This window comes from Lethenteron reissneri, chromosome 18 (genome assembly GCF_015708825.2).
Source record: "Lethenteron reissneri isolate LAM-NWPU_2019-01 chromosome 18, ASM1570882v1, whole genome shotgun sequence".
NCBI lineage: Eukaryota > Metazoa > Chordata > Hyperoartia > Petromyzontiformes > Petromyzontidae > Lethenteron > Lethenteron reissneri.
Window position 1 is genome coordinate 12226983 of NC_083796.1, and position 19811 is coordinate 12246793.

General features: G+C 45.8%; 1 protein-coding gene across 17 annotated transcripts in view; it reads right to left on the reverse strand.

Annotated features, from left to right (window-relative positions):
- NEO1 (neogenin 1) overlaps positions 1 to 19811 on the reverse strand; it is a 171404-nt gene that overhangs the window by 92017 nt on the left and 59576 nt on the right. For all 17 annotated transcript variants that reach the window (XM_061553833.1, XM_061553836.1, XM_061553831.1 and 14 more), the window contains exons 3-5: positions 11783 to 12061; positions 6063 to 6213; positions 861 to 997 (exon numbers count right to left, since the gene is read on the reverse strand). In XM_061553833.1, the coding sequence (XP_061409817.1) occupies positions 861 to 997; positions 6063 to 6213; positions 11783 to 12061 (567 nt within the window). The remainder of the gene's footprint in view (positions 1 to 860; positions 998 to 6062; positions 6214 to 11782; positions 12062 to 19811) is intronic.

Consider the following 19811-nt stretch of genomic DNA (forward strand, 5'->3'; position numbering starts at 1 on the left):
TTATATTTTTTTCGATTCTCAGCCCCAGGGCTTGAGACTTGGAAATAACGGAGATTCTGGCATGGTTGAAAAGGAGGCCCCCAGCTATACACGGCCTCCAATAGTCATTTAGAAGATGCATGGGTAGGTCCAGCCTCCATAGGTAAAATTGCCAACAAAAATAGCTCTCGTGAAAATAGATGTTAAGGAAAAAATTAAAATAGGAATGTGCCAGTGTCCGCTTGTATAAACGTATGTTTCATAATACAAATGTCTGTTGTACCATATATGTATAAGAAGCCATTGGTTAATGTCACTGCTGGTGAAATCTGGTTTTGAGTAGTGCTGTTAGAAGGTTGAGAGTTGAAATCCCAGTGTGGGGTTAGTAAAATTATACCGTACCATGGCAATTCAGCATTCTTTGATATGTGGATAGACTGGCTCTTTGGAATAAGAATGTGGTATTTCTATCGTTGGCTAAGTGACACCAATGGATTTGAGTTCTTCTTCAGTGCACAATGCAGCATGGAGGCACTAGCCATTTTAATAGAACTCATTGGCTGTAATTATTAGTTTCAAAAGTCTGCTGGTGGCATGCATATAAACAATCAAATCTGGAAAGAGGATAATTAAGTATTTGAAATTTGAAATCTACCACCTTCCTTTGATCTGAAAATTTTCTAAACAATGTACCGCATCTGTTACAGGCACAAGCGAAATTAATCCGATTTAGCCCTCGCAAACATCACAACACACACGTCGTGTCAGGCAGCAGCCCCAGAAAAGGATTCATCGAAGGAATAATCCAAAATCTCAGTCGGCCAACTTATTCCATGGCACATGAAGCGTTCGTCTTAATTTGACCGGCGCGCGTTCCTTACTCTGTACGGAGAGCTCGGCATGAGCTTTGAGGGTCTCATTTTCACCGGTCACCACACACTGGTAAATCCCCGAGTCTTCCACAGCGGCCTCGGAAAACCTCAGCTGTCCATTCGGCAGCATGGTCACCCTGCCGGAACTGCAAAAAGAAACAATTCACGAGAACTGTTAGCGAACGAAGACTTCTCACGGCACGAGCGTGTTCCTAACAGGAAAGTAAATAAAGGAGCCATTCAGAATAGCTTGGGGTATTTCCTACCGCTGCTCGGAAGGTCTTTCGGAAATTTGCTATAGTTTGGCTCTCTTGTTGATCCTTTGGCATTTACACAGAATCAGAGTAGAATCCAGGCAGGACACATTGCTAGCCAGGGTGGATGGCCGCTGGATGAGACCGGTGATGGAACGGGAGCCAGTGGACAGAGTACGTTCAAGCGGACGACCGCTGTGGAATGAAGGAGCGATGAGATCAATTCATGTGCAGGAGTGAAAACCAATTAACTATTGACTAACTCAATAGCTATTGTTCTGAATCGATCTGGCCACAAATCATAGCTCAACAAAGTGGCTTATCACGTGGACATTTACAGCAGCCAGATACTCTAAACGCATGTTGATTCTAAATGTGGAGTGTAGAACCGTCAGGGTCGGGATCGAACACAAGAACTCCAGGCGAGGTGGTTAACATCGCAGGCCACCATGTGTACGAGTGAGATGAATGGGAGCCGGCACTGGACTGTGAGAGATGGCGGTGTGGAGAGGCCTTCATTCAGCAGCGGATAGACAATGGCTGATGATCACGACCAGCGTCCAAGAGCGTGTTCCTTTCGTGCGCGGTCGCACTGCCTTCCCGGCGCTGCAGACTCTCTCCCCTGTTTTGCTCGAGGCTAAAATGTGAACGTTTCCATCCCGACAGTTGCAAGCGCCACTTGTGCGAGTGATTGGATTTTCACAAAGTCGCAACACACAGCACAAGAGATTCCGCTCCACACCACCAGCCTTGTAACTGTCGATGGCGTGTGGACGAGGGAGATTGGGACACGGTTACATACGTACATCTTCAGTGGAAAATACTTAGCGATTATCCCCTGTGATAGAGACTAAAATGTATCAACAGGGGGTAAGAATAATACTGTGAAGATGCAGCAAAAGGCATGGAGCATTAAATAATGCAAACATAAGGCTGTTCTTGTATCAAGTAAAAGTTGATTAACATAACCATATTTATTCGTTTGTAAATATTTTAGTGCTACAGTACCGTACGGTATGTGAAAATTGTGCTAAGCAAAGATGAAAAATGCGAACGAACTCATTTATGAGTCTTTAAAATGAGTAATGGGGACATTATTGTGTAGATGGCCTTCAATTTTGTACGATTAATCTCATTGATGGTTTTATACCAAGATGTCACTTTTAACAGGGTATAATATACCCAGACGTAAACCTGGATGACATGAAGTTGAATAAGAGGGATTATAATCACTCAAATGAGTGGGTGTATGAAGGTTCTCACAGCAATGGCATAGCAGAATAAGAATATTGAAAGTTATAAATTAACAAGCTGCATGGCGCTCTAGTTAGTGTGCTTGATTAACAGTTGGTATAAATTCAAATCCTGGTTCGGGATTGATAGCTTCGTATCTCTCTCGACTCATCGCATGGATTCATCAGTCCCTGTCGTTAAACCCGCCACCACCCGACACAGCTAATTGGTAAGGTTTGTCACCTAAACAAAAACGTGCCAATTATTCACGGGTTCAGCACACCTGTTTATCGGAAAGTACTCGCATTGCATTAACACATGCAATTAACCCTTGTTGACATGAGCGGTAACAGCGTTTTGAATACGTGAACAATAATGACAGTTGAGAGGTAAAAAAAATTGACAATTTTCTGTTCGGTATTCCCCAAGCAGGCATGCATGACCCAACAGCATTAGCTAATGCAAAAATTCAATATTTATTTCGCCAAGCCCCCGGAGCTTCGGGCTTTTCATTTCACCTAATGGAGTTAAAGTGCTTTGTGTGCGGGTGCTGTCATTCGGGACGCGTACATCAACAGCTAGTTCTTTTCGGCCACGTCTTTCGAGACAAATAGATTGCCGACACATTCCCAAAGTTGGTGCGTCGGGTACACTCGGAGAAATGATGCCGAACGTATTTCCCCGTCATTTAAATAACTGAATATCTATATACTCTAATACACACCACGCAATTCCCTTGCTTGCCCCCATATTGCACTGGGATATAATGAATAGGATGAATAGGACCACGAATAATGGGAGATTTTGAAGACCCCAACAGCTCGCGTGGATCATAGGAGTGGCGGGTAATAGGATAAGAAGTTGCAGATAAGAAGAGGCATATTGTAAACATCAACTTGACCACAGATTTAAGATAACATGCACAGTACACTGGAGCTTATTTTTAGACGTTTTCCGAATGCTTAGTTAATATGTTTTATGGATTCTGCGTGCTTGGTTAAGTAAGACAACTGTTTGAGCAGGTGAAGGATAAATATCATGAAATTTAAGTAAATAACAGTCAAAGCGGCTCAAGCGACTGTAAAAATAAGTCGAGCAGCTTCTGAATAAAATGACGTAAATTCTAAATAAATATGGGTGGTAACTCGTAAGCTAAACAAAGCAACCGTGCCAGCCTCACAAACAGCATGACCCACACACGATGAAGTTACATTCAACCATGCAGTCCCGAATGATAATAAAACCTCAGAGCCCAAGGATTAAATACCCGAATTTCCCCTCCAAGAGCTAACCAGGTTCAACGCTGCTCAGCTTCCAAGATCTGGAAGGACTGAGCACATTCTGGGTCATTTGATCGTATCAGATAGATGATGTCCAAGATGCATGAAAAAGAGTGAGCATTTTAACACGTAGGTTTTTGCGATCGATATTATTCATAATCTAGGTTTTTTGGGTTAGATCGCGTAGGTATAAATGTGTCGTAACCCGCCACCACCACTCGACACAGCCAGTAAGCTTTGTCACGTAACAAAAGGTGCCAACTAGTCACTACTTCAGCCCACCGGTGTGTTGGAGAGAAAATACACAACATTTACAATTTGAATACGACGTTTCTGGCAAATCGCCAATGATGCTGGATGTAATTACCAGCGAAACGTCGTACTCAAATTGTAAATGTTGTATATTTACTCTCCGAGCCAAATGGAGAAGACAATGCCGAAAATCGGACCCTGCGCCACAGCGGGAACAACGCTAGGAAGAAGAAAAAGAGTATATTTACTCTCCAACACACCAGTGGGCTGAAGCAGTAAGTAATTGGTACCTTTTGTTACGTGAAAAAGCTTACAGGCTGCGTTGAGTGGTGGTGGGTTACGACACATACTTACGCGATCTTACCCAAAAAATCTTTATTATGAAGAGTCAGCATTGATTGCGGATTCTTTAGATAGTCCAGGCTGTCCAGAATACGTTATCAGCCGCTCACACTGGTGGTGGTGGTGGGGGGGGTATAGCATTCGTGAAAATATAACCAATAGCTTATTCCCAAAAAAATATAACGAAATAATTTCTCAATGTCTGTAACAATTTTTCAATTGCAATCACCGTCACCCACAGGCCACTTTAACGCAATTACAGTGACACTTTGTAGCACCTGCCGTCAGCGTTCTTTATGGGAAAAAAAATCAGTTTTGTCTACAACTAAGGTCATTTTTTAAATCAGCTGGAGTGAAAAAGCCCCCTTGACAAATATGCCAATCGTAATTTCGCTTTCGCTACTGTGTATATGTGGCTCGAATTCGACAGCGCGATGTACACTTCTCTGTTTCCTGTGAGATTCATCAATCGCAGCAACCGCCTTTGTGAATAAAATAAAAACGTATTGTTGGGTTTTAGCAGGCGTCAATAAAGGATGCAAATGTTGGAATCTGCTGCCTCATTAATCATGTGTACAGTAATTGATACGAACAAATTATATTCAGTTCTACTGCTGTATCTTTCCACCTGATGACGATTGCTTGTGTTACGATCGAAACGTCGTGATTTATCATTTATTTTTCTACCTACGTGACTTTACCGAAAGAACCGAAGAGTATGGATTGCTGCAGCCACGAAAGCTTCAAATCAAGATTGATATTCACTAGGTTTGTGCAATTGCCAGAATAAAGTGTCATTTAACCACCTTCTGAATTGGTGTACCCTCGTGGCATTTGTAACACATCACAACCCCTGCATTGGTTTCACTTGCATAAGCAGCCCAATGTTATAGCCAAGCGCCATGCATTAAACGCTCTGTGGCGCAAATACGATTTTCAGCAGAGTAAAACTAAACACTTAAAACGAATTGAATGCTGTTAATTAAATCTAATTAGAATAGAAATGAAGATGTAAGCAAGCATATTTATTAATAAAGTCAAAGCATCTTCCTGTTAACATAATACAAATAATTCCCTTTGTTTAATTTGAGGAAAGCCTGACTGAGCCTCACAACTGTTTTTCAGCAGGGTGCTGCATTCGGATGTTTGGCCAATTGCATGAAGGAGTATTCTTTAGGGTAGAGGAAACAGGAGTATCTGGAGAAAACCCGTCCTTCGGAGAATATAGGAAACACTCAAAGTGAGCGATAATTAGGGAAGAAATCAGTAGCACCGCCTGTGAAAAAAACATTCGTGTTACCAATCTAAACTAAACTATTTTTATTTTACCGGCTGAGGCCCACTGAGATACATAGCTCTATTTCAGAAGCGACCTGACCACCACAAATGATAGCTCAGGGAAGTGGCTCATCACGTGGAAATTTATAGCAGCCAAACGCTCTTAAAAACATGTTGATTCTTAATCTGGAGGGAAAAACTGGAGGACCCGCAGAAAAATCCACGCGACCACGGGGAAAGACACCAAAGTCCAAATATACAGTCGCAAGGGTCGGGATCAAACCCACGGCTTCCTGTATACCAGGCGAGGTAGTTAACATCTCCTAGCCACCGTGGCGCCCAGTGGACAAGACAACCTCTGTCAACTCTCGAGAAAGGGCCACTCATTCAAAAACAACTGCCGAGCAGGGATGACAGAGCAAGCCAAACCTCAACCGGGACTTTATTGCGAGTCACGCACTCATAACCACCGTGCCGCCCCGCCCCCCCCCCCCCCCCTCGGGCCACTATCACGCGTGCACCGCGATCGGCGAACCGCGAGACGGCGTGGCTCCGAGGAGCGCGCTTGCTACCTTTCCCGGACGGGGTGACCTTCCTTGAGCCAGCGCAAGCTGGGACGCGGGTGGCCGCTGACGGCGCAGTCCAGGGTGGCGCTCAATCCCGCCCGCACCGTCACGTCGCTGGCGTGGCGCAGAAACACGGGCTTCCGCGGGACGCTCGACTCTGCACGCCGCACACACACGCGCACAGCGACATTTCACGAGGGTTCCCCACGTCACGTGCGGCACAGGCAACCGCCAAAGCCACCGTGGGAGCGTCGTCACCCCCTCTCTCCCCCGCCCGGCTGAGTGCATACGGAGTTTTTATGTTGAGCTGTAAACCTGCAATAGCATTCGCTGGGAACAGTGATTTCCAGGGGACACCATCACCAGATGCGGTCACATGTCATGTCATAAAAAAATCTGTCCATGTCGTGTCAAGCAACTTTGTAGCAGCCAGGCCTGGGGTGCCGAGAGCCTTTTTAGCCGGCAGTTTCCAGGTTCATGAGGGGCCTTCTTAGGTACCGTAGTAGGCAGTGATGGAAATTTCCCATTTCTACGGTGAGTCGAATGCCAATAGGATAACAGCCGTTGACTTCCTCCACAAATTGGTGCCAATTGTAAATGATTCCAAAGCGATGATGAGACACGTAAACCCCCATTCAGGATTTAAAGTCACAACCTTTCAAATTGTGAAATGATCACTCTACAGCTGAGCCACCGGACCAGATAATCCTATAATCCAACACCACATTACCACCACAACCATCATCATCACCAGTATTATTTGAATAACAATTGTGTACTAAGTGTACCTATAATGAGGAATCAACGGTGTAGTTAGCCGGTGCTACTGTACTGCTATGATCATGCCCACAATGATGTTGTACCTCATTCATTTTATATCAATCGATGCAGGACATCTACCACTTTATGTATCTGTTGCAACAATTGAACACTAAGTGGGCAAGTCTTTCACGCTTGCTGAACAGGGGCATTAAGGCCCAAAAATGCCAAGCAGCCAGAAACAAACAGCGCTCATGAAGGAGTAAAAGGTAAGTGTTAACGTAACTCTTCAAACAAGCAATGCTATAAGAACTTGGGAAACGAGACGATAGGAGGCAATTTCAAATTCAAGCAGTGTCCTGGATTTAAGTTTGGCCATGCTACGCAGAGTGATTCATGTCCAACACAAGCTCCCAGTGTTGGTGTAACTGCCCAATCGCTTGTTAAGTACCAAGTCACGTGCTTCCGCAAGTCTGCTCTGCATGTGCTTGGTACGTCGTCGTGAAAACATGTCAATGTGTTTTTTTTATTCAATGCTCTCTGGAATTTGTCATGAATGATAGATTAAGGGGTTTTTTCCGAAGAAGGAGAAAAAGACATAGTTGCTACAGGGATTTAAAAACGATGGTAATGTAAACACACTTTTATCTTTAAAACACGTGTGTTTTTACGCACAGCAAACAGGCGCGGGATGAAAGCCAGGCGGCAAGAATCGTGACGACGCTTTGTTATTCATGAGTTCCCCGTGCTGTACATTTACGCAAAATAAACCATCAAGTCAAGTGCTGTTAGTGAGTTCCTATTAAGGCCAGCAGGGTACACGTGGGGGTGATGTATTTGGCACCATGCACTGCACAAGGTGCTTATATTAGGCTGAGTTGACCTAGGCGAGGCCCAGCCCACCACGTCCATTAGCCAGGAATTGCATTGAGTTGCCAGGTCGGGCAGAGCAGTGTGCTAACCACGACGCTTACGCACGCAAAACAAAGTTCCCTCCTCTTCTTGGTTCTTTCGGTAAAGTCACGTAGAATGGAAATAATAAAATAATAAAAATAAAACATAATAAAATTATTCTCACTGGAAATAATAAAATAATAAAAAAAACATAAGAAAATAATTCTCACTGGAAATAATACAAATAAAAGATAATTAAATTAGTCTCACTGGAAAAAATAAAATAATAAAAATAAAACAATAAAATAATTCTCACTGGAAATAATAAAATAATAAAAATACAACATTATCAAATAATTCTCACTAGAAATAATAAAATAATAAAAAATAAAACATAATAAAATAATTCTCCCTCCTCTTTAGCCCTGCTGGGGCAAGTGCCATTAGCTAGCACCCATCAAACGTGACATTGCACATGAATGGGTCATGTGACCAACAACCACACTCAACTGCACACACACAAAGAGAATGACCCCTTGTTTACTCTTAAAGACTGCATGGGCGAGTGTGGCCAGAGATGATCTATTAATGCCTGTGTAGACGGTGGGACAGGCACTACGCCTGGCTGCCTTTGTCTTCCCCAGTGCTGCTGTTCACACATTGCACCGAGCGATCATTAAAAACGAAGATGAACAACATAGCACTGGTGACAGGTAAATTACCACTCGACACTGATGTTATCCATGGCCTGGAATTTAATTCATATTGCCAGCTTCTTCTGCAGTGCAATGACCACTGTGCCACTGCTCCAAGAGAGAGACAAAGGTTCCCCGTACAGGCTACACACGCAGTTTGGTCAAGTGCTTTTAGCGAACACGTGAAGGTGGGCACAGTGCACGAGGGGGTCGGGGTGGCCATGCCCACGCCCGACCACCTTTGTCTTTCCAGTGCCAATGTTTATGCACTGCGCCGGACACTCAATGAAGGCAGAGTGGACCTAGGAGAGGCCTAGGACTAGTTCGGATATGAGCGGCCGTGAGTAGGAATCGAACTCGGGTACCACTACACCATTCCCCTGGCCTATACGCCCACGTGGAGCGCTGATTAACTGAACAGTACACACGCAGGTGGAGGGAATCACAATGTAATGCCACGGCTGCCTGATACATTTTCCTGCGGAACGGCGCATTTGAGACAAATTATTCTGCCCGATGCAGGGAGGGGAGGAGAGCCACGAAAAGACCAGGAGAGAATAAGCCGTTGTGTCTTCCCCCACAAACTCAACAGCGACAAAATCACCCAGCAGCGGTGTACGATCCCCCGAGACTCCTCGGCAATGGGAAATGCATAATTAAAATGTAAATTGTATGACGCGGGCTTTGAGATTGAATTAAACAAAACGGTCCGACAGGTGCGTTTCACCAAACTTTAAAGACGGCTCGGGGAGTTACAAAGAATGCGAACGCGGGATTAGCGCGTCGGGGTTCTCACGCTGGCGACGCACCCACGAAGGCGCGGGTTGCCGTGTGTTAGCGGTCCAATGATGGGAAGTGCGCAAGATGCACCACGCTCGCACTCCTGCGATTGTAAACAAAGCAGAGCGTTCATTCTGAGCCGGGGCGGCGTGCGATGAGCATCAGTCTTGCGAGGGTGAAGGTGCAGCCCTGCAATTGCTTGCTCATACCACCGCTATCAGAAGAACCTCCATGATAGGCAGCCCTCGAGAGATGTTCTAAAGCAGCGGTCCCCAACCTTTTTGGCACCAGGGACCGGTTTCGTGGAAGACAATTTTTTCACGGACCGGGGGGGGGGGGGGCGTTCATCATTGGGTCTTTCCCCCTTTTCAAAGAAGCTCTCCAACGACGTTTGTTTTGTACTCATTGTGGCTAGGGGCTAGAGCTTGTGGGCTCACCAAAACTGTGGCTGAGACAAGTGCGCGGTGCGGGAAAGAGGCGCGGAGGGAAGTGGTAAATAAAACAATGGGGGCGAGCCACGCGCGGACTCACCGCTCACCTCCTGCTGTGCGGCCTGGTTCCTAACAGGCCGCGGACCGGTACCAGTCCACGACCCAGGGGTTGGGGACCCCTGTTCTAGAGGACAATGGGCCTACTCTTCCACGCTGGCCAAACACCTTGAACGGGGTGGGAGCAACCACACTTTACCCCACCACCATAATTCACAACGTGTGAACATCTGCTTTGTTGCACGGCAAATTACTACACCTGGGGGACTTTCAAGGTTTACACTACTACTTTGTACAGGAGGATGTGTGTTAGAATATATACAAATGCTTGTCTAAAATACCACAAGAGCTAAACACGTGCAAATTATTGATTGAAGAAAAAAAAGTAACCTTAATATTATGAGGAGACAACAGACATCTTTACTAACTGTTATGAATGACCAAGTTGGGACTGGACAAGAAATGTAATTAGACATGATGACAAGTAAGAGACAACTTCAGTGACAGACTGACAGCACAGAGGGAGAAGACAGCCAAGGAGAAATGGCAAAGTAATCAAATAAGAGAACATGTGGTATGCGAGTTGGATTGGAATAAAACAGGGATAGCTGAGGTGAAAGTACCACGGTGAAGTGTCAATACAGAAGTGGATGCTCGAGATTTTTTTCCGCGATGGTGATATTGGGTTGCCCGTTGTTATTTGAATTATCGCAAGATGCATGCAGATTATTGGTGTGTGTGTTATACAAGCAATTTAATCTCCTACACTTGACACTGGAAGTCTCCAAGACAGTAATTTCTGCCTCAGTCATCACAATCCTAGAAACATTATCTGCATACAATTAGATTATGACCCCCCCCCCCTCGTGTTCTGCCACTTAATGATAGTGACCAAAGTGAACTGGTTTCAATCATAAGAAGACAATTTGAAAAAAGTCAGTGTCTCCAAATTTCAGTGTCCATTCAAAGTGACAGCGCTCACCTCAATGTCATCTTCCCGTGGCAGGCATTTGCGATGTGGCCCTCAATTTGTTTATCCCAAATTTGAGCGTCTCAGATGTGTAACAGGGGCAAAAAAAAAAAAAACTGGAAAGCCTGGAGAACACCCACAAATAATGACGCCCCTTTGCACTCACAGGACGTATGTAAGATGTTTCATGTTCATGTTTTTGTTTGTTGCGGTTGCACCCGATTCAAGAGCCGAATGGCTCACAGGGCTATACCAACTAAATGAAACTGAAAAAAAATGAAAATGAATGTGCGTATGTTGAACATCTTTCGCGCCGTACGTAGCCAACCGTGCTGATCGGAGGTGCCAATCGGAGTGCACGACACTAGGTTTGATCAGAAGTAGATCTTCTCGGAAATGTGTAAATCTTCCCAGGACATTGAAACTCCTGGTATTTGTCAGTTTGCAGCTGTCATTCCAGGAAATGTGTTTGCATGTAGGTCTCCTCGACTCTGGTAATGCGGGAGACTCTCCTTCCCATGAAATGTCCCAATTTGTGTCCCATGGAACGCCACACTCGCCCGTGCTTTTCATGCGAAGGTCACAGCGTTTCTATTCCTACGTTTCTATTCTTGCCGTACGGACGCCAGAATAGAAAACATTGTTAGCGGCGGCACCCCTGACATAGATGATACCACCTCCGTGGTCAGCAGGGGGGGGAGTATGCCGTGGTGTCATGGTTAGTTAGCACACTGGACTTGCAATCCCACAGGTTAGTGGTTTAATTCCATCTACCGGGCACGGCAATTGAAACAATGGCCGGGTTTCTTAAATCCCCAGCGTCTCTGTGGACCCAGCAGTACGAACCCGTACACCACAGTTAGTCGACTGGCAGGTTGCGTATGGCAGGATAAACTTTGGGTACTACCACCCCTTCCAAGACGCCTGACCAGCATGGAAGAGTAGGCAAAAATACTCTCTAGAGGCCTTCACTAGAGCTCGCTCGAGTGGAGGCCCTTTCCCGCCAGCAGTGGTGTGAGCGAGACATTTCAAGGCCGCACCTTTGACTTTTATCTTTACCATAAGCGGCACGAACACAGCAGGCCTTGGGCTTAGGCATCTGGAATGGCGACAACGCTGGGGGGGCGGTGGGCGACGTACCGGCTAGGACCTCGAGTTCGGCCTCGTCGCTGGCCCGCGAGCTGGCGATGTTTTCGGCCACGCAGCGGTACACGCCGGCGTCGCCCGCCTCCACGTGCTCCACCAGCAGCGCCCCGCCGGCCAGAAGCGCCAGCCGGCGCCCGTCGAGCGTCAGGTTCGCCCGGTCCTTCTGCCACCGCACGCCGGGCATCGGCTCGCCCCCGACCTCGCAGGAGAGGACAGCGGCATCGCCCACGTGCGCCGACATCGGCTCGGGCTGCACCGTGACGCGGGGAACTCCTGCGGTCGCGAGGGCGGCAGCGGCAGGGGTTGGGAGTGGAACGGATTGACTGTGTGTGCATATGTCGAGAACTTTTTCTTTCGCACAGCACGTGGCCAGCCGTGCTAATCAAAAGTGCGGGGAAGGACAACAAACTGAACACGACAAGGCAAGGGCACTTGACCGTTGGGGGCTGCAGGGTGGTGGCAGCGCGGTGGTAACACCCGAGGCTCGTGGCCAGGTCTGGGTTCGATTGCTGAGTCGGGGCGCCTTTCTGTTCGAGTTTGTTAAGTTCTCCCCCTATTCAGTACGGGTTACCCTAGGTTCTCTCTCGTAGATGTGTTTTTCACTTTTTTAAAGAGAGCCCGGCACAAAGCACAAACCGTACCAAAGGGAAGACGAGCACAGACACTCTATGGACAAAAGCCTGAACTCAGTGCTCCTGGGTGCCACATTAGTGGCACATTGTATCCGTCCACTTCCTAGACCTCCACTGAGTCAATGCATCCTCAAATCGGATACGAGGTATACTTTTAGAGCATCAGCAGTAGTGAGACAAAAGCAGCAGGGTGCAGTACTGGCAGGGCCGTCCATAGGGGGGTGCGGGGCCTGGGACAAATCAAAGTATTATATCTGACATGGTGACATCAAAGCGCGGAGCCTCCCCCAAAGCGCGGGGCCCGGGGCAATCGCCCCGATTCGCCCTGTACCCCAGGGACGGCTCTGAGTACCGGCCACAGCACGGTGCCAGTCCTAAGAGGTGCTGGACAGCACCACTTTTTCCTGCAGCCTGCCAGGCGAAACCGCGGCGCACTCGCCTTCGCATATGCCTGTGTGGGGTCACGTGTGTGCGGTGTGCGTGCGCACGCCTCGAGTAAACACGATGCATTCATATCAGCAAACAGCGACATCGACAGCTGTGTATATACGCCTACGCATATAAAAATGTGTTCATATGAAACTTGAAATTTTACAGTGGGAGTTGGGATAAGCTCTATACCAGCACTCCACTCACCAACAACCCATCGACAGCGTAACCACCGTGGATCTATGTTGTCGTCATATATTATCCAAGTGGCAAACGCGTGGCACGCAATATTTTTCCACATTGCAGTTATGCATTATTAAAGCTGTTAAATTATCCGGTGCCAGAGCTCATAATTGCTCATAATTGGAAGATCATAAACTCAAAACATCAACCCTCCATGGTCTTAAAATAGAATATCACTTTGTGATAAGTCAACAGCGGTGGCATCTGGTAAGAAACTAGCTCCCACCCTGTAGATATCCATCCTTTTTGTCAATCCCCACCGTAAACGTATTGGTGGTTATTTGACCAAACTCCACATTCTGGTCAGAGCAGGTTGGTGAAAGTGGGCAGCATATACATGGAAGCACAGTACAGGACAACAATGCATTTTTAGATAGTTCCATCGGCTGCGTACAGCGTAGCCCCACAGCAGCCAATAGCAACCAGCGTTATGCATGAAGGTCGCTCATCCAAGCATTATCCAGGATTAACTCTCCTTAGCTTTCAAGATCAGACAATATCAGGGCTCCCACCGTGAGAGTGCAGGAATCCGCGCTGCTGGCTCAGGTCAACCAAACGATGCGAGCACTCTCTCAAGCAAGTTTGAGCGGAGAAGGGTTTCTTTGTGATTTTAAATAGTTATATAATTGCACGGGCAGAGAGTTGTAAACCAATTCCGTGTCCCGTCCTGCCCCAGTGGGCCCGTAAAACCCCTCGGCCTTGTTGCGTGCCCGAGCCTGCGCCGCTGCGGTGACGACGACGAAGACGCACCACCCAACCTCACCGCAATCGCCCCGCGGGTCTCCTCGCCGAGACTGCGTCATCTAACAAAAGGGCAAGCTACGTCTGCCGAGACGAGACGGGCAAAAGTTACCATGGCTCGCCGCGTCGTAAACAAGCGGTGGGCTTTCAAAATAAGCCGCCGCTTCTCTCGGCCGCAAGCCGGTCGGGTTACCGTGCCACGAACGTAAATGAGCAGTTTTGTTTCCCAGTGCAAGTAAGAGGGCATCCAAGACGACACGCCCCGATAGAAAGTGTTGACACGACTACAGACCTTTTCAGCCTCCCAAGGATGAAGGTTAGTTGGAAGGGTTTTCTGGTTTATAATGAAAATGCTACCTTAAGAATTGAGTTTTCCCCCTTATAATATACGCAAACGACTGAAGCCATTAAAGTGTCCACTGAAAATAAGAAAGATGAAAAGCAACAATCTCCAAAAACACACGGGCATTTTCTTTTTTTCGTTAACATTGCAGAAAAAAAAACTATTCCATTAAATGACAATGTAAACATATTTTAAATGCCTGGCCGCATAGCTATATTAAACAGTCATTTCGAAATAAAGCATAGCTTTAGCAACAACAAAAAAACACCAGAGTTGGAGATGGGGTGGATATGTGGGAGTTTAAACAGCCTCAGCTGCGGCATTGAATCCAGCAGCACGTCATGCACCATAGGTCACGTTCTACACCGTAGGTCTACACCATGGGTCACGATCTACACCGTGGGTCACGATCTACACCGTGGGTCACGTTCTACACCGTGGGTCACGTTCTACACCGTGGTCACGTTCTACACCGTGGTCACGTTCTACACCATGGTCACGTTCTACACCATGGGTCACGATCTACACCGTGGGCACGATCTACACCGTGGGTCACGTTCTACACCGTGGTCACGTTCTACACCGTGGGTCACGTTCTACACCGTGGGTCACGTTCTACACCGTGGGTCACGTTCTACACCGTGGTCACGTTCTACACCGTGGGTCACGTTCTACACCGTAGGGCATAACGCGCCGCCGGGAATCGCGTGGCGCGTATCCCCTGGCAGTTTTAAACGGCGAGGAGCTTCCACTTTAGGCACGGGTGATCAAAGTCTGAGCTTCCCTCGTGTTATTCTTTCAGGTACTTGAATAAAGGACCTAGGTTTTGCAAGCATCATTGTGTTTTTTTTGCGCCCTGCGTTTAGAGGTTAGGCGAGTGTAAAACATACAGTCAGAGCAGGGAGTCCAGTCGGATGAAAAGCCATGTCTACGATCTGACAATGAAGGCGTATCTGAGACGACATTCCAATGCCATCATACCCACAGAGCTTTTTCACCCATTAAGAGAGTCTCTAACGCATATGAAAGACACTTTAATGTGGGGGTGTGTGTGCGTGCTCGCGTGCGAACGAGCGAAGGGAGCGGCTGCACAGTGGCTGGAACACTGTGACAATGCCACCACTCTCTGGCGAGTTTCATTCGCAGCCATGCACATCAGTGTCTACTGGTTCAATCAACTTGGCAATGAAGTGTGTACTGATGCTCTCTGTTTTGTATCGCGACCAATATGTAACCATGCTTGTGTAACTAATGTCTGTAAGGTCTATACCATCACAGGACGCCAATGGAATGAAGCCGAGAAACTCGTTGGACCCTTCCTGCTGAAATAAATAACATCTATCTACCTAAATTTCGATTTAAAGCGTTCGTGACTGCAGGGATTCATCTTTTTGGTTCTTTCGGTAAAGTCACGTAGAATGGAAATAATAAAATAATAAAAATAAAACATAATACAATATTTATAAAACATAATAAAATAATAAAATAATAATTTAATTATGCTTTATTTTTATTACTTCATTATTTCCATTCTACGTGACTTTACCGAAAGAACCAAGAAGATCTATCTACCTCTCACATTTAACCAAATTTTCTTGGAAAATTATTTGGTGATACTGCATTGGCAGTGGCACAATAAGCACAAATCACAAGCAAACAAACTCTGTACATTCGTCAATAACGCGGTTGTTAAACAGAAAAAAAGATATATAATTAGTGGCATTTCAGGCTATGGCTCTCCTTCACAGAAGATCGAGGCTGATAATTACACTTACAAAACAAATACCCAAAGAGATAATGGGCTTAATATAACCCATCAAAGACAACGTTTCAAAGGAAAAATCTATACTATTCTTTGTTTTAATATATAGTGTTGATGGCCCTCGTCCAGTTTTGGAAATTCCCCATTTCTATTGTGTTGGGGGGGGGCAGTCTGTCCATAGGACAACGTCCGCCAACGTTCTACAAGGTTGTACTCATTTCATCATCGTCTTGCTGGAGGAGCCAAAATGTGATTTGCACTTCCAACATTGTGTTCGTTTGTCGAGGGTTCTACGGCAGAAGCGACAACAACAAAAACACCCTCGATGTAACGATATTCATTTTCGATATTTTACTCGCTGAAAAATGAAATGTCCTTTTGCATTGCTGGCTATGATGTAATTATTGTTGTACCTTTCGATTTAAAGTTTTCGTGACTGCAGGGATTCATCTTCTTGGTTCTTTCGGTAAAGTCACGTAGAAGGGAAGTAATAAAATAATAAAAATAAAACATAATAAAATAAAATTCCTCTTGATAGTCAAATTCTTTCAACCCAGCTTAAATATACGCTCCAAGCGTGGTGGTGTTTCATTCAGACGCTGTCTCCCCGACAGACCTGGTCTTCACCTGAGGACGGCTGCTTGCGTTGTGGCCGAAACGTCGTTAGAATTATTTTATCATGTTTTATTTTTTATTATTGTATTACTTCCCTTCTACGTGACTTTACCGAAAGAACCAAGAAGATATTGTTGTACCCTCACAATTGTAGTAATGACTTACTCGGGAGGCGCAGAGAAGCGGTGGTTCGCCTGCTGTGCTTTGAACCCAGTGACCTAATTTTGTTACCTGGCCTTGGTTAACATCTAGTAGCAGATGAACAAAGGCCCATGAATTACTGGATCATTATTATGACTTTACAAAGTTTGTTCCACCGGTAAAAATTGAGGGTGATTAATACAGCATCACTGTTTGGTCTGCAAATATTTTTCAAGAACTTTGAACCTCATGGATTTCAGACTGGGTCCTAAGTTAAGGCCTTCATTGATTTTTTTTTTTATCTGAACTTAGCACAGACCTCACTTAGGGTTGACTCAAACTAAAATCACTGCCTCTATTGTGTCAGCAATGAGGAAGCAAAGGTTGCTTGTAGTGATACGATCTATAATGAACAATTGCGAATACATCCTGGCCTAGCATAATAACCAGGCTTAAAAGAAGGCTTGTTTTTTTATCCATCTTTCCACATGCTCAATGGAAGCATTTGTTCAACATCTTCTTCAACCAATCAATATAAAAGACTATAATAACAGTCTACGTAAGTGTAATTGTAAATATAAAACGGGTACCACATTTTGACTGCATGAATGCATACCGTATAAGTTACAGATGTAAAATGTGCGTATGCACGTCATCACATATTTGCTATACGTGGCTTTTTTATTATTCAAGAACCCAAAACACAGCACAAACATTGGAGAAGGGGAAAGCAGGTGGCAAGCGGTATACATGCATCATTCAACACCACGGACACCCTTGCAAAGGAGATGTCCCATGTCGAACGATTGGATTTAATTGTTCTGTGTTGTGCATTCCCCTCCAACCTACTGGGGTGCTCAAAGCAGTAATCAACAGTCCAGCGATTGTCTGTGTCGGGTGGAGGAGGGTGTACGACACACATTTTAAATGTTTACCTTTTCAGAAAGGATTTTTTTTTCGTGTATTGCTTCGTGACGTGTGCTACCCTGCCTCCATACTTCTATAATCATGTTCCAAAGTTTTCAACAACAGGATAAAGGTTGTCAAATTAAGAGTAGGCGATGACGTTATTTAAACCTCCCACGCTCCGCTCCAAATGCTTCTCCAGAGTTAGTTTGTCGTGTTTACCGACAGTGTCCGTTCAAATGTAAACGAAGTTAAGGCGATTTAAAGCTTTCGTGACTGCAGGGATTCATCTTCTTGGTTCTTTCGGTAAAGTCACGTAGAAGGGAAGTAATAAAATAATAAAAATAAAACAATAAAATAATTATCGATTTAAAGCTTTCGTGACTGCAGGGATTCATCTTCTTGGTTCTTTCGGTAAAGTCACGTAGAAGGGAAGTAATAAAATAATAAAAATAAAACAATAAAATAATTCTCACGACAGACATGTTCTTCACTTGAGGACGGCTGCTTGCGTTGTGGCCGAAACGTCGTGAGAATTATTTTATTATGTTTTATTTTTATTATTTTATTACTTCACTTCTACGTGACTTTACCGAAAGAACCAAGAAGATGAAGCTAAGGCGCTCTTCACCTGCGGCGATGTTAATGGGTAAAACGTGTGAATGTGGACTGGAGTGGATGGCTAAGGACCAGGGTTTTTTTGGAAGCGCTGATTTACAGCGCTTTTCTTGAACCCCGTGTGGTTGGAGAGGAGCGTAGAGATGAAGACGAGGAGGAAGATTGATATGCTCATTTACAAAGCGAGCATCGCTTAAGGGCCAGCTTCACAGCTTCATTGCACGTGACGCACAGCACACGGAAGATGTTATTAAACGACGGCATGAAAAATGAACGCAAAGGATCCGGCGGCGTGATTGATACAGAATGGCATTCTGAGCAATTGTTTTATGCTGCGGACGATTTCATATTCGCCGTCTGACATCCATCCTGCATCACCGCCGGTGGGGGGGGTCGGGGGGGGGCAGAGCTCTCATTGGGGCCCCAATCCAAACAAGAGTTTCCTTCGGCCCGGGTTTTACACAAAAAACGTGTGCAAGCGCACACCGTTAAAGACAGGTGCAGTCTTAATCATCGCTTAATTTCACAAGCGAACAAAGCGCACTAATTGGGGGAACGTGAAAATGAAGGTAATTACAACGGCACCTGTGCGCACCAAAAATTGAGCGCGTAGCAATATGAGAGCAAGTGAACGGTGAAATCTTCTGGATTGCGATGGAGCTCCGCTGTCGGCGAGGTCTGCATCGCTGGCCAAACTCCCAGCGCTGCAGCTGAACTTAAGGCAAGTGTGGGCTGCGGGCAAAGTCATCAGTTCATCATTCCACGGTTGGCCGACCTTCGAAGAGCAAATCCTATCAGCTTGTAGAGAAAATGCGAGCAAAATGAATTTTGCCTGCTCTGCGGGCCTGTGATTGATGGTGGGACGGCAGCCTGAACTGCTGAGAGTGGTAATGCATTGAAATTCAGCACCTGCCTGAGGAATACACCCTCTCGCAACAAGACGCTATAATCATGTTCTGACCCCAATAGCCAGCTGCAGTACACAGAATATTAATCCTCGCTTTATGCATATCTGTTAATGATAAGGCATGGCAATTTGGACTATTGTGGCAAATAACAAGGTCCGGCCACTGATAGTCTGTCCTCTGTATTAATCCTTTGTGACAGCTGCATTGGGTAGTCACGTGAGCAGGGCGGCAGGCTGGCGCAGTGGCCACACTTGTGCCCCACAGCGAGGAGAGCCTGAGTTCTCTTCCCGACCTGCGTGCCCTTTCTATGTGGACTTTATAAGTGGACTTTCTATGCGATCTCCTATTGTTCTGCATGTGTTTCTGGCTCTCTGGTGTCCTCCCATAACTTAAAACAAAGTTAAATCGAGCAAAGTAAGCGGTATTGACCAAACAACATAATGCTTTAAAAAAATGTGCCTGATAAATTTCTCAATTTGGATTACAACGTAGCAACACCCCCCCCCCCCCCTTAAAACAGGGCAGGACCCTCCCACAAAATAATTTAGACTGGGGACTTTTCAGGGTGAACAACCATGAACAGAATCCAGCACCATTATCTTCATTGCTGGTTATGATTGCAAATCAATTGGATTCCATTGCTTTAATAAAATACACACGTGCCTCTGTATTGATGTAGGTTTGC